Raw genomic sequence first — 25,310 nt, 5'->3', positions numbered from 1 at the left:
CATAAAAGATATTCCAAAGATAAGGAAAGGGGAATTGTTTTAAGTACTCCAAAAACGCGTGCGGGCTACGGGCAGTAAATGAATAAATCAAATCTACTGGATTGATTTTATCATTTTTTCAGTGAGTTACATATTTTAAACCCGTGCAAAGCCGGAGCGGGCCGCTATGTTTTTTTATAAACAACGTTCACAGTTTTTCTGTAGCGTATTTAACATATCAGCATTGCACCCGTGCGTAGCCGGGGCGGGTCGCTAGTATTATGTATACTTAGGTAGTGAAATGGCATTAGTCTACTGCCATACTGTCTCAAAAAAAGAATACACGATTATTTAATTTGAGGATTTCTTATAAAGAAAATGTTCATTGTTTAAAAAAATCATATACCTATACTCGTATTTGATAAAATCGCGAATTAAAATAAAATATAACTAATTCAGTTTCTAATATAATTGTAATTCATGATTCGATATTTCTACAACATTTTCGCATTATAATGAAACCCGTTGCTCTAGCAAATCGGGCTTTCCCAAAAATAGATAAAATCAGAAAGATCATTAACGCAGACTCTAATTGCTTATATAACTTACCAAACTACTTAAAATTACCTTAAGTTACCTTAATATTAACATTTACTTAATACTAAGGAAGAGTTTAAGGCATTGTCCGGTGTACCTTGGTTGTGTTACATAAGTCAGTCTTTACGTTAAATGATTAGTCTTAACTTACTCCCCGATCGACGTCTGAGGTCATGAATTCGCGGTAACGAAACCATAGCGCGATTCAATTCGATCCCAACACCATCTATCGAGCTATGTGTCAGTTTTGTGTCGACAACCCCCAAGCGCCACTGCGCGGATCGAAGGGTGAAACAATCCTCCCCTATATTTATGATACGATGAATGAATTAATATTACGTATTTCTGTCGTAACTTCAAATCAAAATAGTTATTATAATATTTTATGGTTAAGCAATCTATGTATAAGTTATTTTTTTATTGTAACTGAAATTGCATTGTTTTTCCAAAATTAGACATTTGTTTCAAGAGTAGCGCGTTCTGTTTTTAACAAATCGCACAAATTATCTACACTATTTTATTTCATGGATAAAAATAAGAACTGTATAATATTATCTACACCCTTTATACCCAAAATAAGTACCCCAACCACATAGTGTCCGCGTAGACCGAATAATTTTCAGGAAAAGCAATAGGAGCGATAATCCACGTGTTGAATGTGTTCCGTAATTATAAGATGTTTCCCATACACATTACACAACTCTTTAACGTACGACCAGAATCCATCAGACTCCAATGCATGAATGCTAATCAGTGGGAAGTGGGCACAGTGCCAAGTGGTGGCAAGGTGGTCATCTAGTCAGATGTTGTTGAACTTCCTACCTTCGTAGATAAAGGTCCATTGCCGAGAGAACTCCCAGAGATTTCGCAACGCCATTCATCGGCCACTCACTACACACAGACGTGGCGCGGTTACATATTAGTTTACAACTTATGCAATGGTTGTATGTTCTTGTAGATGTTGTTCCGGGTCTGAACGTGAGGTGTTCTCGTTTTACCATCTCGCTGTTGACTTTGTGAGTGTATATTTTTAACCAGGAGTTGCGGGCTGCCTAGCGGGTTACCGGGGCTCCGGTTCGAAAAGCAGGAGTAGGAACGGGGTGGTTTTTAGTTAGTAAGAATCTGACACCTCCTCTCGTTTCGCCAACGCGGGAGAAGTAATTGGATGTTTTTCCCTCCGCCAGAAAGTGGTGGTTTTAATTGGTAAATTTGTTTACTTCTACTAATAACTAGAACATCGTTATAAAGTTTTGTATAATGTATTGTCGACCTTTGCTATAAGCAGCGTTGGGGTGCTGTGTGTCGAAACAACTAATATCTAAAGGTGTCGTCTCTTTTTCTAAATGAAATACCTAGGTAAATACATATCTACAATTCCTAACCATTGAACAAATGTTCAATAGTTTTTACATTATGTTTTTTATCACACGACATCCTATAAAGACCTAGGTTCTTAGTTTTCATTTACACCTCGTTTTCAGATTCGTTATTACTTTTTTTAATTCTTACAAGTTCTGTATGAGTTGTGTGTCACGTGTTTCCCAAACTTTATAAATACGTAGCACCTTATTTGCGGAAGATTTACGAGTTCTTTGGCTTTGTTTATCAGAGTAATTAAAACGCGGTGACATTGAGCTGAAGACATAGAGATAAAGAACATTATGGAGTATTGTAAAGACAATAAAATTACTACAAGTAACTCAAGTAAATACTTATTGTGTCTGTCGTAAGTTCTGTTGGCCCTTCCAACGCTAGTAGAATAGGATTGATATGTTTCTGATCGCGACACGAGAAGAGCATGTGATACTAATTTAAAAAAGTTAAGTGCCTCTAATTTTGCTTAAAGTTTAATCCTAGGTTTTACTTTTAAAAATTCAACAACTCTATAGACTACGCTACAATTAATGACACTATACTCGTAATCTAGAAAAACCAGTTTCCTGTTAATTTTACTTCCATAAAGTAAGTAATTAACTGAACTAGCAAAACTCGTACATAACCTACCGAGTAAACATAAAGCCTGTTCTCTTTGTACCTTAGCATTTCACACCACACCACAGCCAGGCGTCAGCAAAATAAAAACAACATTATAAAACAAAGTTATTTTTTAACGAGTGGCGGCCATCATGAATATGCATAGGTCACACAGAGGCATGTAAAGCATCCCCGCGAGTGTACACCTGCCTAACACTGTACTATGTAATCTAAAGCATGTAATACATTGCTAATTTATGGAAGAATCTCTCTAGCTATGAATATTTTTATTCTCTCAGCATTTTGATATTGTAGTGCTATTTAGACGGTAGTGTCATTATGAAAGAATGATGATGATTAGTGTCGTAAGGTCGTTGACTGTTCACTCGTCGACCTTGGAGTATTGATAGTAGATTCTTTCACCGGTAACGTCTAATTTAAGTGTGGATTGTAGAGAATTTTTTTGAGGACACAATTGGGGCGGTGTTTTTGTCTCCAGTCTTGTTTTAGGATTTACTTACGACCTTGCTAATTTTGAGTAAAAAATAACAATGCATTTTTATGTATTCTGTAGTTCTATTTTTCATGCAATCCCTAAAAAGTTTAAGGCAAATCTTCTTACATACTTGCCTATTAGTTTTTAATTTGATTTGAAACAATATGGAGGCAATAATTCGTATGTTCTATTCAATGAATATATGTACGGCCCACGATGACCTTTAGTAAAGCGAGACAAATTATTCTGTCATTAATATACAGTAAAAAACTAGTGTCGACATTAAATACACCTCGCAATCAACTTCTATTTTTTCCGATCCTTAATTAAGCGAAAGCGTAAAGATAAGTCAAATTGATTTGAGTGGATGGGATCAATGTCACGCCTCGGTTCAGATCAATCCTGTACCTAAGGAGTTTGACAGCGAGGCTCTATGAAAACGCGATCTGACGAAGATGGTGCAAATGAATCACTCGTAGAAGGTTTCACCGAAAATTTGTCCACAACTTAGTAAATTGGTGGACAAACTAAACAAGGTGGACGACCTGATCAAGGTTGCAGGGAGCCGCTGGATGCAGGTCGCTTCCAACCGGTCTATCTGGAAGTCATTGGGGAGGCCTTTGTCAGCAGTGGACGTCTTATGGATGATATGATGAAGTAAATTGGATGAAACCATAATATTAAAGAAGGTTTTTAATATTAATGTGGACGAAACATGACACGAATTGTACCACCATGTCAGAAATGTCCCACACGAGAATCCCACCATTATACACATAAATCCCGGGACTATCTAATTTTTAAACCACGGCATAGATTTCGATAGCATGGTTCCATGTCCATGATACCTGTATCATAAATGCTCGTGTGCCCAATGATGGTAATGACAGCTGTTCTGGTTGATGGAACACGATGATCTAGTTGTCAGTTGGGATCGGTTTCCGCGTCATTGTGAACGCTCGGTTGCAATTCATCAATTAATTCTCGATATAATATAAATGTAGGATTTTGTTAGATAGGCTTGTTTGAATTGTGTTAAAAAAAGTGGCGAATATATCTTTTATGTGATTGATGCAGTAGTTAGGGCCACTCTGAATGTGGAATGTTAGGTGTTTGTATGTCCCAATCTTGCAAAAAATAAGTGTTATATGTTAGAGCTTATGAGTAAATTGGGGAAAAATAATCCCATATTGTGCCAAAAGATCTCTATCACCTGCACATTTATCTCAAAGTTCAACTGTCAAACCGTAACTTTTTTTTAAACTCCGATCAATATTTATTACCTGCGATGGACTGCCAACAACATTTTATATGGACCACCATCTATTGTTTACCAACAACTGATACCAGGTAGCGTTTTAAACTTCACCTTTTTTGTGTGTAAATTGGCAAAATGAGATATTCGGTCAGCTTACATAATACAGGTAACAGAGCTCAGAGATCTGACAACAATGCAACAGGTGTGTTGCGCGCGCGCACTGACACAGAACCGGAGCGTTATGACGTCACAAGTAGAAAGAAAGGTACGCCCGGCGCGTGCGCACCCACTCGGATGTAGATTAGGGTTGCCAGTTTACGGCAGGAGCTTTTTGTGGGTAATTTGATAGTGGAAGAGTGGAATTGCAGTTTTGGTGCTTTTCGTTGCGTGTAATGCCATTTGTAAGTAGTATTAATTTACTTCTTAGAATTAATGACAAAATGTACCTAACTAGTATTAACGAACTATTAAGTAAATATTAATTACCTAAAAATTGTTATTAATTTTTCAATCTGTTTTTAAATTGATATAGACTAGTTTAATGACTATATTGCAACAGTGGACCTACTCACATATCATTTGTTCCACACTAAAACAATAGCTAAATTAGTGTCATCTGCGCTGCGTTGCTAATTGATTGATAGTGACCAATCAATCAGAGGGCAATCAATAAGATTGGAACAATGTCAATTAATCATGCTAGATATCAAAATCATGTCATTCCCTGACAATGTAGATATGCTACTAATTGTTAATGTAATTAGTAACAATAGTTAATTGATATTCTTATGGTCACGTTTTGTATAATTTTGTTAAACGAGCAGATGTTTCACCTGATGGTAAGCAATTGGCGCTGCTCAAGGACACTCGAAACACCAGAAGCTTTACAAGTGTGTGCCAGCCTTTTTGGGGTTAGGGATTTAAGTTGTTGGGGAATCGGGGATTCGGAAGGGGGGGGGGGGTAATCGGGCCTCTGGTAACCTCACTTACACAATGACATATAACTTTACTTAGTTTCCATGTTCATTTTGTTCCGTGCATATAATCTATGTCGAAAAGAAAAGTTACACCTACTTTTAGTAATATCGTTTTACAGATATTAATAGATTAAACATACATACATACATACATATCGTCACGCCTTTAATCCCCGAAGGGGTAGGCAGAGGTGCACATTATGGCACGTAAAGTGGCATTAATAGATTAAACTTGCAATAAATGGGCAAAGTACTTATTATTTAATTTTTGCTTAACTGTAGGAAGGGTATACTTTACTTATTTATGATAAATTCTGACTAGTAAATAGCATTTAGTGTGGGGGAGCCATGCTTCGGTACGAGTGGGTCGGCTCGACCGGAGTGATACCACGGCCTCCACGAAAAGCGACATGAAAGAACGCTTGCGTAGTGCTTTTTAAAAACACTGTCATAACAAAAACACTAGAGAGAGAGACAATTTTATATGAACTTTAAACATTCTTTAACTCCGACAGATGTTTTTAGATTATAGAGACTAGGTAGTTACTGTTGTAAACCAATCGCGGATCATTAGTAGTTTACCGTAATTCGATTCCGCGGATGGTAGAAAGTGTGTCGTCTGTTAGCGCTAATATTTGGATAACGAGGAAACGAGATCAAGAGTATTCTAGATTTTTGAATGTCACTAAATTTAATTAGTTGCCATGGCCATTAGTTTCAAATTCCATTGTAACTAACTGTGTCTTTAGTCAAGTGATCACAACTATCTGGGGACCGGTTTTAGCGAAGACCTAAAGACTCAAGGATTTTTTTTTAGGGGGCTAAATCATTCAATAACTGCTCTCATCTTGGGCGAGAGGGAGTGACACTCTTACTAACTAAAAACCACCCCGTTGCTACTCCTGCTTTCCAAGCCGGAGGCCCGGTAACCTACGAAAACTCAAGGACGGTACGGTCTTAAACTTAAGAGTTTAGACATTGCGTAGTTTTGCCTTGATATTTAACAAGTGCTAAATATAATTAATTAGATTTAGTTTTTAATGAAGTTGCACAATGTATTGTAGCCACAACTGTCTATAATTATTTTTTTAAGACTTACAACCTGCTGCACTGACTTTCAATCTATCTTAGCTATATGTAGATGAATATTTTGTTATTTTTAGCTTAATGCCACTTATGCTACGACTGTAACTATCAACCAGCCCTAATCACGTGTGATGTACGGGATTGATGGAATGTGTCGATTCCCATGACACACCATTGTTACATTGTGTGCGTACACTTTTCGAAGTACCCACTCTTTTTATGGAGACCGACAGACCGTCATTGTTGCTTCTCCCATTCATGTGTTGTCGCGACATGGGATATTGAGGTCAAATAGTTTTAGGTATTTAAAGATTTTTTTTTCCACATTTTCATGCCTTAATTACATGTACTTATCTTACTTGGTTACCTACACACTATCTAAACCTAGTCTTGATGAGGAACACTATTAAAACAAGTGTTGAAACCAATATTCTTTTTAAAATCATCCGATTAGTATTACTTGTATTACTAACTAAGTTAAACTTGTTTTCTTATAAAAACTCGTCTGTATAGAGAAATCTGAGACTCATAAAACCTCTAGAAATCAAGTCACGATCTCGTTCCATCATAACATTTAATACAGACTTCTACATTTAGTTCGAAATTCCATCACCCTACCGCTTTAAAAAGAAGACTGTAAAACTTCACAAACAACAAATAAAGTATCAATAACCCGTAGGAACCAAGAAAACATTAAAACAAAACAATAAACAAGAAATCAGAGCCGCCCAATAACCAGAAACTTGAAATAATCGATTAGAAAACTTGACAAATCTAGGCTACATCTATTTGTAACGTAGGAAGTGCTTAATTATGTATAAGGTACGTAAATGTGTGTGTTTGTCAGTGTGTCGTTGTCCTCAGAGCACGATGCCGGCGGACGGTGTGGGAGGGTGCGTCAACAAGGCGTTCGAGGGTGCTGACGATGGGTTCCACACCATAGACCTCCGGACTGGCCGGCGGGATGATGAGCACCACACTAGGACGCAGGTACATTGTTAATTGAGTATCTTATGTTTATTATAACTGTTACTGTTAGGAACTTATTGGACTTATTGCTGCGTTAGTTACGATTTTGTTCTGAAAACAGTTGCTAAGGACTGGGTTAAGTAAGCATTAAATGGCTCTGAGTACGGAGGTTAAAGTCTTATGTCCCATCAAGTCCCATCTCCCAAATATGTGGCAGAAAGGTCCACAGAGTGGTCCTCCATCACTATGCCATACCGATTGAGAACTTAAGGCTCGCTTTATTGTTGCTATTGTTTAGATATTTTCCGCATTAACGAGTAAGTAATGTGTTCTGTGAACATCAAAGTATGATAGAGGTAATGGTGACCAGCCGGTCCTCTGACCTGCTTTGGGAAATTACATTTTTAAGGTCATTAAAACACAGAATAGATCTATTCTGTGATTAAAAATCAATTATATTATTGGTTCTTATCATTACTTACGTACATTATTTCATTATTTGACGGCAGGGTTAGTAGATACTGTTGTCATGATCGCTAAGACTTGTCTCATAAACACCACAAGAAATGAGAATATTAAAATTCTCAAAGTACTTTAAAACGAGTAGAAAACTAAGTACCTCTCGCCTTCCATTCTCGATTTCCCTCCTAAAGCCATAAATATGGCGCGAATTTCATTATGTTCCAAATTCAAATTAAAGTCACGTCAAGTTCGCACGTGCGCAGTACTACGGCGGAGTACAGATTAAAAAGTAGAGTGCTCTCGACTGTTGCTCAAGGAGGCTAAATTAATTCGTTAGTTAACTTCCGTTCGATATTAAAAGAGATGGGTTTAAATCGTCCATGTTGGATGGCTAAAGTTTATACGTTTTTTGAGACTTCATAATCAAGTAGAAAATAAAAATGTATTACTGAAATCTCAAGAGTCATGTAATTTTCAGAAATCGATCTAATTGACAAAAGTATTAAATTCATAACTATTCGTAACTCGAAACTCTTGTAACCTTTTACCCACAGTTGTTTAACAACAAACCAAACAACACCAATGCAATTTTAGAACTATCTATACATATCTATCTCTCATGATATCAACTACGTAAATCTTGTGCAATGCTATCGACAGAGCGATTAAATAATTTCAGTCATCATAACTTCCTGTATTTATCTGTATATCGTGCATATACTATGGTCCCTGTTTATAATCGGTGGTGTGCCGGAGTAGCCCTCAGTCGCTCGCGTGGGGTCGTCCCGCCCGCCCATAGTCGCGCCGCTCGGCTCGCTCCGCCACCGAACCAAACTTTTACGAAACGTTACGCGTTCCAAGTTTGAATTTGAAAACGGAATGGTTTTGAAGTTAGAAGTGTAGGTGCAAGGCGGTTGATTATTTTTGTAATAATGGTAATTAATTTTGCTTTTATTATTACCTACTTTTAGATTTTTTGGTTTGAAAAAAAAATGTAGATTTTTTTTTTGATTTTTAGAACGGATTTTTTTTAAATTACATACAAAATATTTATTTTAATATATGGAGGGCACACAAAAAAAAACAATAAGTAACGAAAACTCTTTTCTAACATCACAAAATTTTCTTACAACCCCAATGAAAACCAACCTTGACTTTCAACACAAAAATCGTATCTATGTTTAAAGCAGTTTTTTACCACTATTACTATCATCATCAATAAAACAAAATGGCGTATAATATATATGTATTATTATTTGTTTTCATGACATGTGAAGATTTCACGCACGCAATATTTCCATGGCTGCCTGGTTTTCGTGTGAACTTGTGCCCTCAACCTTGAGGTTTCTTACTCATTGATAAATAACATGACATTTTCATATTTATTTACCGTTTATGATAATAAAATATAAGATATACCTAATATGATATGACAGACAGTTACTACCCAAACATAATATTATGTCTACCTGAGACCGGTAAGAAAAATAAAGTCGTTAATTTTACTGAAGTTATTGTTCACATTTACAATGCCAGAATGTTTTAATTTTTAGCATTTGTAGAGTATCTTGTAATGAAATAGAAAACATAATAAAGTTGTAATCATCCCATTTAATAAAAAAACATCAGACTACACTAAAAATTAATAGGCATTTGGCTACAGAAAATTGTTTAGTCCGTCTGAAAATAAGCAGAGGGCTTAATAAGAGTTTAACGTTTAACAAGATCGAAACATGGTCGCATTCGGCGCTGTGATTGGTTGGTTCATTCCTGTCGGCCAATAAGAGCGCCGAACGCGCTTTCATTTCGTTTTCGTTCAACGTAAAGCAAACTCGTACTAATGGTACAGACGTGTAATTATAACGTGCAAAAACATAAGTGATTGCGTTATCTATAACAACATCATAAATGGCGTAATTATAGACGCTTACTTTACTACATACAATGCAAATGTGTTTGTGCAACTTTGTTTCCGACATGGTCAATTTCCCTGGTCAATTTATCTATCGTATTAGGAAATGCCGAAATTTTTAATAAGTTTTCTATAGCAAAAGAAAGAGAACGGTTTCCTTGATATTTTTCTTCTGTTCAATTTAGTATTGTCAATTTTAACTCAAACGAAAGTTTACTTTTATACATTGACTAAAAACTGTCCATTAAGACGCTTATCATAAATTTGTAGCTAGTCAAGAAAACTAAAAACATAAATAATAGTTAAGTTTATTACAATCCTATTAGTTACCAATTTTTTTAATAAAAAAATTTTGAACACATCTCATAAATATTTAAAAACTTTGAGGTGACTAGCCTGCCTTGTTTATTCTAAGCAGATAAAAAAAAAATCACGCAATTACCAGCCTATTAGTTTTCCATAAAATTCAACTAAATAGTATTTATAAACTAAATTCTTTATCGTAAATCTTAGGTAACTTCTAACCAAGCACTTAGAACTAAATCAGCCTATAGGTAATCTAGGGTGTTTCGAACTCCCGACCTTGAAAAGCTAACGACCTAGTATGGAAGAACATGGGGTAATTTCGCTGTCAACCTGACATGGAAATAGGTGATATTTTGTTGCCTATTAATTGTAGCGTTCGGATTTGTGTGAAACAAAACAAACATATATCATGATAAATTATTGTCTACAGGCAAAGGGATTTTATTCATTTTTAGAGTGTATTCGCACAGACTTAGCAATAGCTATTCCATAGTAACCATCATAAAGTGTCTTTAAAGCAGGAGGTCCCAACCTTTTTCTGGTCAAGGAACATTTTTATGATTATTTTTAAAAATCTTGTTACCACTATTTATACTTTTTTTTTATTTGGCCCCTCCGGACACTTTGATTTTCTCATTCACTCATAAAAATAGTAACTTTTGGATTATTGAAATCAGTCGCTCGTCTCAGTTGTCTCTTTTGAAATGGAAAATTAACCGTGGTATTATCGGACAAAGATCTTGTGTATTTCATTTTTCATTTCGCGGGCCATATTTTGTCTTCTGCGGACCACAGGTTGAGAACCACTGCTTTAAATTATCAATGGACTTAGCAACATATCCGTACAAAAGGACGATATCAACTCATCTCCTGTTAGTTTCCATCACCAGCTCACCACTCATTCACCAACAATACACATCAGACTTCCGCATTAAGAGCACACGATACATATTCAATTGGAACTCATTCTTCTGGCAGCACCGTCAGAAGAGCTCGCTCGTACTCGAGTACAAAGTACAGGATACAAGCTGTTGTGACACATTGTGAGTCTACAAGCCCATTGTGTAGCCTGTATGGACCCATTTATAGGCCATTCATGGGACACACGTGATCTTTAATAGGGTGAAGAGATTTCGCCCAGAAATACATTCGACTTTATAAGTGCTGGAATTATGTTTACACGCGTACGATGTTATTCAAACGTTTAGTGAGTGTAATGACCGATGATATTGAGATGTAATCTTGAATAATGTTGGTAATTTTAATATTTTTCCAATATATTACCTACTGTTAAACTTTGACTAATCGGATTGGACCTTAAAAACACTTTTGTCAGCATTAACAGTAAAGTAAAGGCAAAGTAAAGAGTCACCGCATTGCAATGAAGTCGAAATGATCTAATTTAATAAATCGCTCAGCTGCGGTAGGAGCCAGGAGTCAGGAGGTATGATTCAAACGATGGACTCACTTCCATAAGACGGAAACACCCACTGCGTCCCGTTTCGTCTTTGTATTTTAGTTATTTTTATTTTAACACTTGAACTTGGTAGGGGTCATTGCTAAACATAAAAAAAAACTGTAATAAGTCTCAATTTTCGATCTACATTTTCTTACGGGAAAATATGGGTGATTTAAATGTGAAAAGAAAGCTTCATTGATGGCGTGTGATACCCATATGCCAAAATAAATGGCTGTGACATACGGACTGACGGACGGACAGACAGACATGATAAATCTATAAGGGTTCCGTTTTTTGCCATTTGGCTACGGAACTCTAAAAAGAGAGGTAATAACTTTCGAGTTTACTGCAATCAGTGCAGACAAAAAAGAAAAGTCCATCCAAAAGGTTTACCCGATCGACCCATTAAGTAAACACTAGCACAACAATTACGTATCAGAACATTGCAGTTATTTGTAGAATATACACCATGAGGTCGAGCGATCGATGGGAAATTATGCGATACAAATTATGTCATAGGTCGTAGACCAACTCATTGCCATTTTACCCCAACTCTTTACTTACGGATAATCAGAGATTTTTTATGAGATTCTGCTTATTGTAGTCTCTAACTTTGGAAAAAGTTATATGATGAGATCCACTCATCTTGTAACTTTCATCTTATAGTCTACCGAAGTGGCCACAAGCTCTGTCGTCCGTGAGACGATTCCGAGTTTAATTTATATCAGGTTAAATTCAGTCGATCGCAGTCTTTTTTCTTATCTGTGTCTTGACTACATATTTTTGTGTGTAGTTGTGCCTTACCTACAATGTATTTTTTCTGCATTGCAAAAGCTTAATCGTCATCACCATCCCTTTACCGTGCACAGCTATATGTATATAAATATTTGGTTTTGCAGTATTGCATAATATTGAGCCTACTTTCAGTATGTTAGTTACCTTTGCAGTTCTTAAGTCATACAACACGTCTAATAATGTCAATCGATCGACCAGAAATTATACAATCACAGTTATTAGGAAGTCGGAAAAATAGCCTCTCAGAATCGGATAAGGACTAATGGAAACAATACGTACTTATTTTAGGCTATTAGTCTATTTCCTAATGCTGCACTTATCACTAATCATCGGCGATAAGCTTACATTTATGGAGTGTTTACCAAATATCCGCAGATGCGCATTTAGATATATATACATACATACATACCTACATACATATTTAGTTACGTAAACATTTAAACTCATCCTGTAACAACAAAAATATCAAGTATGGTAAGGTGTCTCACATTGAACCAGGTAAATTTCAAAGTCTCATAGTGGGCTGGATTTTCAATCAATATCTTTAATTTTTTGTGTATACTTAGCAAATTTATCTAGCTTTAATTTTGTAAAACATTAATTTCTCATATTCCTTTTAGTTTCAGTGTAAACAAGGTTTTCATGAAAAATGATTTTTGGTTCAATGAGTACTTCAGGTGGTACACATTTAACCAGGGTATGGTCCACATTTAGCCACCTTATTTCTATGTATTCTAGTTCCATTTATAAGCGAAATCAAAGCGAAAAACTTTGTGAGAATAATAAAAACAGGAATAGTGAATTATACCATTTTTATTTATTATAAAACAAACTATTCAACAGTCTAATAATCAGCCTTATATTTAATTTTATTAAAATCACTTTAAATCTTATACGAATACTTTCACCTGTGCAGTTTAAGGGCTTTAAGCATGTTGCCAGCCAAATGCCCACCACTTTTCTTGTTAACACTTCGTTTCGCACCATTTTATAACAAATTAAAAACATTTCTTTAAATAAACTCATTTAGTGACTGGGATGTACGTAATGTTCCAGGGCTCAATGTGTACCACCCTCAGGTGGCTCACTGTGAGACACACCACGTTTTGATAACTAACTTCAATATTTTACCGGCAAATCAATCTCGTAAAAACACGAATTATAGCGCTTTTAATTGCTAACTAACCATAGAAAACAATGTATATATAATTAAATTGATATTATTTAATCGAAAAAAGCTAAAAAAGAATTGAATTTGCAAAAAAGACTTACTTTTTGAGTCAGTTTGCTTTCGAATGCTCCTTATAAAAACACTTTGCTCGCGATCGCCACGTAAACTAGTGGGCAGGAATGGAACGTAAATACCTCTCTTTTACTCATATTAGCGCACTTTAGCAATGTCACATTTTCGAGATTCGGCGGTGGTTAAATGTAGCTGCCTGGTTCAATGTGAGACACCCGACCCTACGTGTATTTTCCACGAATCACTTTAGTTATTATGATCCACGTAATAAGAGTCTATTCTGCGTAATAAATACGAGTAGGTACGTATTCAAAATCTTCCACTTACTCATTTCTGGGTATATTCCCACCAATCAATATTCTTTGCCTCTCTCTCTTTAACTCCATTCGAAACTGACAACACAATCATGTCTGAACTGAGAATTGCAATCACGAAGCCATCAGTATTCGGTCGACAAAGTCTCTATAAGATCATAGATTTTTTTCTTTTTAAAAACGTAGCCCCACACTAAAATTTTATCCTGTGTCGTGGGTGCGTTTACAAACATACAAATTCACATGCACATTACACCCAGACCCGAAAGACCAATTTGTGGGTCACACAAAGAATTGCTCCGTGCGGGAATCGAACCCGCTACACGTTGCGTGGTAGCCAGTTGCCCAGCCACCGCACTAACCGTGCAGTCAAGTCAGTCAGATCAACAAGTTTACAATATTTTCACCGCTATCATAAACTATACTCTTCATGTCAAACTGAACAGTAACTAATTGATACCAGGCCCAATGAAAACACGGCATTGCAATATCCAGGTCACAGGTTCGTGTTAAGTGCTAGGCATAGACACGATTGTACAATGTCCCAGTTTACTTTAGCTGCAATACTTTATGACCTACTGCAGTCAATTAGTTAAAGGCTAACATAATGGCCTGCATTATTTATTTCATCATATAAACAAAAACTACAAAAGAAATACCTTATTTCCTTAAGCAAAGATTTTTTCTGTTTTCGTGAAAATCACGAACAGTTGGGCTATTCTGTAATTGTTAATTCAAAACATTCGAAGTGAGCTTGATCGCATTCTCGCCCGTCATTGGTCGAGATTATTCTCACAACCAATGGCATGCCGACGAGCAGTGGGCAAAACTCACCACTGAGTGGAGCCCACTCAACGTCACTAGACATCGCGGCAGGCCCAGAAGGAGATGGCGGGATGAACTCGACGCCTACGAAAAGGATTGGCCACAGAAAGCTCTGGATAGAGACGAGTGGAAGGAGGGTAGGGAGGCCTTTGCCCTGCAGTGGGACGACCATGGCTGAAAATAAAATAAATAAATAATGGCATGGCGGATCGCGATCGAGCCCACTTCCAATGTTTCGAATCGACAATTAAAGAATTGTCTAGCTGTTTACTACAATCACAGTATTAGTGGAGAGAATGCTTCGGTCCAATTTTCAATGGAACTAGAAACATAGCTACTGAAGTAGATCTTAAAGTAGGTCCCTTCAATAAATAATAACCATCGTCATCATGGTCACCTTCCACTGCTTGACAAAAGCGCATCCATTAGTTCGTCACGCCGAACGATTATCCACCACGCTTGGATTTATCTGTTGCTCACGATTTTGACAATGTCATCTATCCAGTGCCATACCCATCTATGTCATTATACGTATTGTATTTGTTTAAAACATAGCATTAACTATACATATCCTAAGTAGACAAAACTATACCAAAAACATCCTGTAAAAAAGTCCAAGTCTCGCACCTCAGTTTTCCTACCGTAAAAAGTAGTGAGATCTATGTAGTACCAAGTCGGTTATTTTATTTAGTCCCTATTTAAGGGACCTTCTGTCTTAAGTTATTATGTAAATGGTTATCATATCAATGTTACATTTATTTTGCGTTTTAAATAAAATAGATCGTAGACAAAAGTATTCTAATATTGTACACTTCCTTGAGATTACCATCAATGATAGCATTACTTCAATTGATCCTTGAGAGATATAAAGTAATTTAAAGTACTGTTGCACTATCTAATACAATTATTTATAAGGGGCCATCAAATAAATCACTTATATTGAGATAGTACCACTCTTGTATGATTCCAATCCTTTAAGTGGGTACCGCCCATCTCGAAGGATCTTTTGTTTTGATTGCTACATGAGTTATTGTTAGTTTTTGATTTATTTAATTTCCTTTCTGGTACCGTAGTCAAATAGAAATTATGATTGTGTATAATGGTTGGAAAACATAGGGGTGCATTCTGCAGTTTCATCTACTATGTCCAATATTTCCATGTATCGTGTAATTTGTACACAATCCTCATTACAAATTTAGTTATTTTCTTTTAAGCTCACGATGGATTAGTGAATAAAAAAATTGGTAGAAGCTTTTTACTTAAAAATAAAAATAATATAATATAAAAATAACCTACAATAAGCGAATAAGCTACTATCTTAACTTACAGTTCAAAATAACATACAGCACCTCTCTTCCCCCCAGGCCTCAACAGAAGCTGACCATGTGTCTCCAAAGCAAACTGCTCATGATGAGGAGCATTCCCTCAAGTGTGGATGGGGCATGTTCCGACCCTCGTGGCTGCAGCGGTTCAGGACTGCCAAGTGGGCGCTGTTCTGGCTCTGCTGGGCTGGAGCCATACAAGGTAAGACTTGGAAAACTCGATATTTGATTTATATTAAGTAAGGATGGAACAAATGTTCCTGTTAAGCATAAAACGTTGTTGAGGATCTAATTGTTTCGTGTAGGTATGTCCTGGTACAAGGACCGAGGTTAATTTAAGACTTTTATATAATTTTTTACAACATAAAACATAATATTAACAACTAAACTAAAAAACTTAAGGACCCAGGAGAAGTTAAGAGAAGTAGGTGTAAATAGGGCCAAAACACCTTTTATTTGGTAATTTAATTACCTATACGGTAACTGGTTACAAACTGTAGATTTTGTTTTACTTTAACGTACCATTACCTAACCATTACGTGGTATGTAACCATTTATGTAGGAGAGGTCAATATGGTAAGAAAATGAAAGGAATTAAAATGACGGATTACCAGAGCAGCTAGTCTATCTCAAACAACAACAAGAAAAACTACTTTTTTCCCGTCTACCACACACGAATTAACTAAGCATTTTCGTCAGTATGTCAGTGACGTCACACAGTAAGTTACAAGTTATGGTCACAGGCCGGAGTTATATTACTCATTGTTTAAAACAATAGCTGCACAACAATCAGCACTGGACTTTGACCTTACGTCTATCACATTAGAGATCTTTTTAGTGCACAAGTGTGAGAGATATTTCAATAATGAGCCACCTAATTAGCCATTTGTATTCGATTTTAGTAACTGTATTAGTTGTGATTAAGTTCAGTTTTGATTGGCAGGTTTATTGGTCTAATGAGGTTAGTTTAGATTTTAAAGGTCATCTCATAGCTTTAATAAAAACAAAATATAATATGTAGATAAGGATTTTTGCCCACTACGCTTGATTTTCTCCTGTGTCGTGACTGCGTTTATAAACATACAATTTCATAAGCATATCTAGACTCGAAACAACAATTTGTGGATCACACAAAGAGTTGCTCCATGTGGGAATCAAACCCGCTACACGTTAAACGACAGCCAATTGCCCAGCCACCGCGCCAACCGTGCAGTCCAACCGTGATAAGAGAGTAAGAAAAGTCACTTAAATTAAGTCTTAGAAGCTTCCGACTTGCGATCATCGAAACAAACTGTTATTGTCCATGTAATACTAATTCATTTCTGTAATTATGATGTTTATCTCTTATTTGTGTATAAAACAATATATTATAGTAAATAACGAATAATTAATCCAAAACAATACCAATATAATAAACAGGACTTAACAAGGATTATGTACGATACAGTGTGATCATTATAAGAGGGATCATTATTGGATCATTATAGGATCAGTATAGCATTTACTTTCCCACACATTGGACAGTGGGCCTAACTATTAATATTGTATTGTACAGTCGGCCCAGCTCTCAATGTGGACTGGCATATTTCCAGGTCACCTATTCCCAGCATTCAGATGTTTATTGTATTTTAATTAAGTTGGTTTAAAAGTGCTATTTGCTATTAATATGTCTTGTTCCAGTTTTAAACTTAGTTCTGGCCTCTAGTTTGATCTTTGTTGATTTCACTGTGGCATTAATAAGCCTAAATCTTGATTCGATTCCAGTACGTAGCAACTTTTGTGTGATTCACAAATTGTTGTTTTCGGATCTGGGTGTAATGTGCATGTGAGCTTGTATGTTTTTAAACGCACTCACGACACTAGAGAAAATCCTAGTATGGAACAACTTTTTTTCCAAAGTTATAACAAAAAAAGGCACTTGTAACCTCTTTCGTGTCCATGGTTGCCACCGATTGTTTACCATCAGGTGATTCGTCAGTACGTTTGCCTTCACCATAAAAAAAGAAAACAAACATCAAACTACAGAGCACATACCTCGACACACGCAAAAATATTCATCCAAAGAAGTATCTCTCGCTAGCGACGCATTACTCGCACTTACTCATTACAAGTGAGATATTAATCTATGCAAATGGCTGCCCAATGATCTAGACAATACGAGCATTAGAAAGCACACGCACTTAACATGAACATCTGAGAAACTGCGCTGCGATCGAGAATCACACACTTTCCATACGAGGCGGGCTTCCGACAACATAATACTGTTTCTAGTATAAAAATGTTTATGTTCTTCCGTAGTAGTTTTTGTATTTGTTATTGTGTTGGTAAAACGAGAAGCGAGTGGTTATCCTATGTTTGTTTGTGATTGGCTAGTTTCTAGGAATAGTCTACCAAGCGTAGTAAAATCTGAAATCTTTAAGAACGACGATGGGTAGCCCATCGTCTTTCGAATCGGGATTTTTAAGTGTACTTTTTTATGGCCTGCATTTAAGGTGTTAGGACTTTATTTTTTTTAGTAATGTACAGTATGATTCATGTTACCACTATATCAAGACACTTGCTTTGGTGGTTTCATGCTTTTTGGTAGTCATACTTCCCCATTGTACCAATCGTCGTGTGCAGAAACGCAGATCCACGCGACACACGGTGTATTTTCTATTATTGTCTTATATACCGAAAGTAACACAAGAACACATATACAAGAAGTTAAACAACAGGTAAGACAGAGTAGAAAGCCCAAAATATTAGGGAACGGTTCCCTACAGGATGCAATTATGACATCTCTCAGTAATAGGGGTAGTGAAGCCATAGAGGCCATTATGAAGTAATAATTAAATTAATTAACGGAGCTACCTCGCCATGTGTGTCTGATTGTCATGGCTAATTGAGAGGAGTGGGTTACGGGGCCTTACTCAATGTATTAGAGTTTCATTTAATTAGGTGGAAGCATTTGAACTCTCACTCGTGTGTTAAATATGATTACTTGGTAAGTACCTACGTGTAGGGCTTTATTACATTTTGGCAGAATTAAGTGCTGGAACTTACCTTGTTAGTCTTAAGACTAAGTTCTTTTAATTCTTTTTTTCGTCGTCCCACTATGATTTAAACATGAAATTAATAAAAATATTTTTTAGGTGAGAGAATAGGTAAAGGAATAATCTTTTAAACGTCGACATCGACTGAATGCCAAACCGAGTGTATGCAATTTGCTTGATTGTAAAGCCTACCTTATAGGAAGTTATCTACACATTTGGTACACTATTTCATCCTATAGCCAAAGTTTTACGTACCTAAGCATTTTGTAAGGTACTATAACTTATGTATAAGAAAATCGTGTCGATAGTCACGGTAGCCCGCTGTGTTGCAACATCACATCACCTTGGATTGTACGCGACACATTACATCAACATTTTATGGTTTAATAGAATTCGATACACTTCGAACCTAGAACATGACTAGTAGCAAAGATACAGTCAAAATACCATACCATTTAAAAGATATTAATGTTGAAAGGAAAGCAAGAATTATGTTCAGAAACATTGAAAAACGTAGCTTAAAATACGCATTTACTTAGAAAATAATAATGACATTACGTCGTTGGTGGATGCCCAACAAAAACACTTAAGTTCCACAGGAAGCCTCTGTTCAACCCCAAACAAATAAGGAAAAGGGGTTAATGAAATAATAAAATACATTAATTAATATAAAAAACACAAACTCTGCCCACTGGGGGCGGATAACTAGATTTACACGGCGATTCGCTCACAAAATTAACTGGAGGCCTCAAGTTGTGGGGTGTAGCGAGTTCAGTAGTGAAAAAATAAGATGGCATCTTCGGTGCCTAAATAAAAGCTACCAGAGAAATAATCTGTCATAAATATGTGCTATATCTAGAAGAGATCAGTTTTTAAGTATTTTACTAACATTCTCATACTGACCGACTGCCTCATTGGTCAAGTGGTCGCAAGTGCGACTGCTGGACAAAGGGTCTCGGGTTCGATTCCCAGGTCGGGCATAGTATTACTGGGCTTTTTTCGGTTTTTCGAAAATTTGTCAGTGGTAGTACGGAGTCTGGAATTGTGTCTAGTATATGGCAATAGGCTCACCCCCTATTACATGGGACTTATAACACAAATGGTAAAAAGTAGACATTGTATAGCGGCATTACATGCCGTAATGTGCATCTCTGCCTGCCCCGAAAGTAGCCAGGCAGTGGTGACACGTTACGTTGCGTTTAGTAATATTCAAATATTCATAATCAAAATTAAGAAGATACACAATGAGCTACATGTTTACAAGCAGCCCAGTCATTCAACTTGTTCATAATTCTTCTCACGCAAACGCTTATGACTTGTAACATAGCCCGACGTACCATGCAAAAACTCCATAGTTATTTTGGAGAAAAAAGGTTAAAAGCCAGGGGAGAATACCTGGGAAGTGTTAATATTGTTGGTTCACCGCCGGCTCCTTAAATGCGGGAAACAAATGGGAATGCATTACATTTTCCTCGGCTCTCTCACTTCTGTATAAACGTTGTTAGGTGCGGATTTTAAATGAGCTTTTGGTTTGGGAGAGATGCTCTTTTTCACGATATTTTTTTGTATCTTATGTTTTTAGGGATCAAAATTTTAGGTATCTATTTCGTCCTTGTTGCCGGAAATTATATTCTTACACCTATATGTGTAGGTATACCGCTACACGGTTGATGCGGTGGCTGGGCATCCGACTGCCGGGCAATGTGTAGCGGGTTCGATTCCCGCACGGAGCAACTCTTTGTGGGATGCACAATTTTGTATCATGTGTATGTGAACTTGTATGTTTGTAAATGCACCCACAACACAGGAGAAAATCCTAACGTGGGACAATTTTTTAAAAATAATTTATTAATATAGTAAATGAGAAGCTCATTTGATATGTAAAGACTTAGTATTTGTACTAAATAATCACTAGCAATATTGGTGAACATAAAATTACATACTTAATAACACAAACATCACATAAACTGCGACAAACAATACAATACTTAGCTTAGCTCGTAATTTTAATCGTTTTCAAGTAAAAAAATAAAGGAAAATATGGAAAACACAATAACACCTGAGCTACCTCATTAGCTGTGCACGCATATTCATTCCGTATTGCATTTGTTTGTTTGTCCATTGATTCGTGAAGATAGCAACAAATTATGGGCACGTGATCGCACCGCGGTCGTTACAGAAAATTAACTTTTTACACAATGTTTAAATAAGGATTTTTATCAAAATAGTCAACTTATGTGTGTAGTGGTAATAGTAGTAGTATTTGTTCGCAAATATAGAGCGAAAATTGTTTCAAAATTATTTGTTGTATAATTTCAAAATGTGTTGTATCCAACACAAAAATAATAATTAAATATGTACCATTAATTTATACATTTATTATTCCATTTATCGAAGAAAGTTACAGGCTATAAAACATAACGCTACGACTAATAGGAGCCTAACAGAGCGGGTAAAACCACGCAGAAATAGCTAGTACGTACAAAACTTATGATCCATTATTAGTAGCTACTTAGTAACTCCGTCTAATGCTTTCCACTAGAAAATAAGACTACCCTTCCAAAATAAAGCAGCATAACTTTAAAACCATTACCATTAACATTTTTAAATATGAAAGCTAGCCAAGCGAAAAGCTGGACAATTACTATAAAGTTGACACTCCATAAAACGCGTAGCTGGCACAGCCATGGAGCATGGGCAGCATATGTGATACAACACGTAGGAACAAAATATATGTGTAGGTACACTGAACCAACAGCACATCGACCTATCCTTAACTAACTTCAATGAATTTTCAACTTTATAACTCTCGCAACAAAGTTGAAAGTCCGTTATGCTTTTTTGACATTTTGGGGTAATTTCATGTGCTGTCAGTAAAAAGTTTGGTATTACTCGTATAAACAAGAGCAACAGTAGTGTGCTATTCAGAAGCCATTACTGGTGGAACCTGACACCGTACCACATTGACACAGATGTAAATATGTAAAGTAACTGGATCTGAACCATTGTTTTTGGTGATTTTGAGCGAAAATCTCCTCACAAGAGGTCATTGACTTTTAGCGGCCTTTAAACAAAAACTAATAAGTGCTATGTTATTGCTATTTTGCATAATAATTGCAATGTTAATTATGATTATGACCCTTATGACGAATTGGCGATGGCGTTCATAACACCAATATGGGTCACGCGCACTTCGATAATCCGCTTTAAATACTACAGTACCCTTAGTACGAGTTTGCTTTACATTAAACGAAAACCAAACGACAGCGCGTTCGGCGTTCTGATTGGCCGGTGCGAATGAACCAACCAATCAGAGCGCCGAACGCGGTCTAGTTTCGATTTCTTTAAAGTTAAAACAAACTCGTACTAAGGGTACTGAATTGCCTGCAAAAAGCCATTCTTTTAGCTTTTTGAACTGTCCATACTTCCAATTTCCAAATGCTTCTAGTACACTGGACAGTCAGATATCTTCGTAAAAAACTAAGTTCCCCATAAATCTGCATTAAGTTGTGCGCGGTGTGCGAGGAGTTATGGCGCTGGCGTCGCCAACAGGTGCACGCTGTTGCTTTTATTATGAACACCGACACCCGGGCTTTTTAGACCCTAGACGCTGAACGCTTGTCGCCATGTTTGGTGATGTCTGGATAGAGTGTACATTACCTGAGAAAAATTATAGTGTCTGTTTTATTCTTGGGTTATATTATTTGAGTAAATATTTACATTGACTAAGATATGAGGATATGTAGATAAATTATAATTGCAATAATCATTAACACTTAAAATCTGTGGCACATGACACATGGCAATGACAGATGACAAAAGTTGCACATAGACTATCGACAAGATACAACAACTTTTGTCCTACATAAAATCCTACATCGCACACCTGATGTTTACATGTCAATAAACACCCTTTTTTTAAGCAACTTTACTCTCTGTTTCCTAAAAATCTAAAAGGTATTTTATAAAAAATTTAAATTAAATACACACAAATACATACATATTTTATATGTTGAGTAAATACAAGACAATTTACTTAAAACAAAATTTTTCGCAGACGTAACGTCCCCATTGTTTTTACGGTAGAGCAAGCACCTACTTACCTCGGAAGATAAATTAAAATAAGCAGTCGTTTGTCTTCGTTAACCTTTACAAAACGCAATAATTTCCACCGCACTGTGGATGCCATTGCCCAAAATAATCTTATTAAGTGAATGCAATAATACACCCTCCCCTACGAGCTACGGTTGAGTCTCGTTCCTATGTGTTAGGGCGCGTTCACATTTGCATACTAGTAACAGTACCAGTTGATAATGCGGTAAATTAGATTAAATAAAAAAATTATGTTGAGGCAACAAGTGTCTCTACTACTACAATAATTTTTAATCTTCTCTTTTTAGTATCTAAAATTATCTACTGTAGACAGATGTCAAAGATCAGACTAAGTAAATGTATGTTAATTAGAATACAACCAATCGTCATTATAGACAATTCTAAACAATTCTTGAAGTGACTTAGGAAATAATTATGTTAGTAAAACTATCAGTAAAGTAAATCTATAATTTGGCGCCCAACGTGGGCCAAACTCTAACGAGGATTTTGTGAGGAGATAGCTAATCGCAAATTGTAACACGAATAAGTGATTCTAAATTTAATAATCTATAACATCTATTTACGCAGATTATCTCGTTCACAATAAAAAGTAAAATTATTATATTAAGCGCCTGTTTCACCACCTTCATATAAGTCCATATAAATCAAAGTTATCTGATACATAGCGGCTATCCAGACATTGTGAAACAAGTCCTTTTTCATTGATATTGTTTCCTACGAATGTGAACGGTCCTCGCGATGCGTAGTGCGCCCTGTATGCTCGGCCGGGTCTCACCGCGAAAATGTTATAAAACCCATGATTTGTGGCCACACCCCATTGGGGGAGCGCACTTTGGAATATTTTACGTTACGCGGCTACTGTTGCGGTTATTTTATTGTTTTGTATTCGTTTATTCAATTTATTTTAAACTAGTAGGCACTATGTAATATGCTTATTTACATAATGTTTTGTACATATGTTTATATTCATCTACAAGGAATCATGGCTTAAAGGAGTTGCAGCGGTTTCGGGAGGCACTGTTACGCTTAAATCGTAAAAAAAGGTGAAAGTAGGTATGCACATAAGAAAAGATGATAGCTACACGTGCTTAAAGTAACATGCAAAGTATAAGGCATGAGTGTATTGGCATATCAATATACCTATACAATCTAAATTCTAAAAGAAATCACAAGCTCTACCTCACCGTCTGTACCATCTCTTAATCAGTGAAAGCAATAAATAGATCTCGTCTAGTTCCCGCAAGCTGGAGTTTAAAACTAGAAAGCTATAAAAATGTCTAAAGTTAAATGAGGCACGCTGCACACCTGTTGTCGTTGGAACCGCTCGGCTTGGCGCTCGGAGTCTGAGCCCGAGAGCAGCCAACTTAGCACAACTTTACTGCCACTGGCGAGAAACTTCTGTCTCGATTTCATTTGTTTTTGCTAGATTAGATTGTAGGTACACTTGATTCTTAAGATTCTTTGGAACATGTTGTTTTTATGGTAACATTCGTTGGTTTATTAAATTTCATAAAAACAAATGTAGGTAAATAAATTTTGGGCACCATACGTCTCTAATGAGGATATTAGTTTTTCGACGCTTAAGTTAGTTTTTATTTCTTTTAAGCTATTTTTAAGTTGTTTAGTTAATATGATTTATTTGTTAGTAGGTATAGTTGGGCTTTATAATATTAATGTTTCTCATTTAACTACGTAAATAAAATAATTTATCCTTAAAAAAGAAGTAGATAATGAAATTATTGTTGTACGTTCCTATTTGCCACATTATTATAAGTATGATAAAGTAAATAAAAAAACTTACCTATATAGGGGAATCCTTTATGACAAAAGTTACTTTAATCATGACAGGATATCTCTGAAACCCCAAAATAAGCGACAAGTCAAAGACAAAAACGAAAACTCAATTACAGGAGCAAAAATCTCGCTAATCCTTGCTCAACTGTGGCAAATTAAACTTTCGGTTACATCAAAAAAATCCACATAATCCCTTGTACACGGAGTGAAAGAGGGAGAGGACATCATAACTTTTTTAATTAATTCGGGCAAAGGTAGGGACGTAAGGTGCCAAGGTGGCAACTAATTACCGCGTCTAATGTACGTGTCAAAGTTTTGATTAATAACTTGCATTATTCAACCATGTTGGATGAAGTTGGCAAGTATGAAAATGTGGGGGTCGCGGCCGCCATCA

General features: G+C 36.2%; 1 protein-coding gene across 2 annotated transcripts in view; it reads left to right on the top strand.

Moving 5' to 3' along the window:
• The window catches only part of LOC118274558 (solute carrier organic anion transporter family member 4A1), a 54,091-nt gene that overhangs the window by 5,647 nt on the left and 23,134 nt on the right, over window positions 1-25,310 (top strand). Inside the window, exons 2-3 of one of the 2 annotated variants that reach the window (XM_035592124.2) lie at window positions 7,232-7,357; window positions 16,017-16,176. In XM_035592124.2, the coding sequence (XP_035448017.2) occupies window positions 7,238-7,357; window positions 16,017-16,176 (280 nt within the window). In that variant the 5' untranslated portion in view covers window positions 7,232-7,237. Of the gene's footprint in view, window positions 1-7,231; window positions 7,358-8,554; window positions 8,734-16,016; window positions 16,177-25,310 lie in introns of those variants that run through there. The other variant, XM_035592132.2, reaches the window with a different exon arrangement.

Source organism: Spodoptera frugiperda, chromosome 15 (assembly GCF_023101765.2).
Source record: "Spodoptera frugiperda isolate SF20-4 chromosome 15, AGI-APGP_CSIRO_Sfru_2.0, whole genome shotgun sequence".
NCBI classification, from domain to species: Eukaryota; Metazoa; Arthropoda; class Insecta; order Lepidoptera; family Noctuidae; genus Spodoptera; species Spodoptera frugiperda.
Note: the sequence above shows the minus strand (reverse complement) of the source record. Positions and strands in the feature narration are given on the sequence as shown.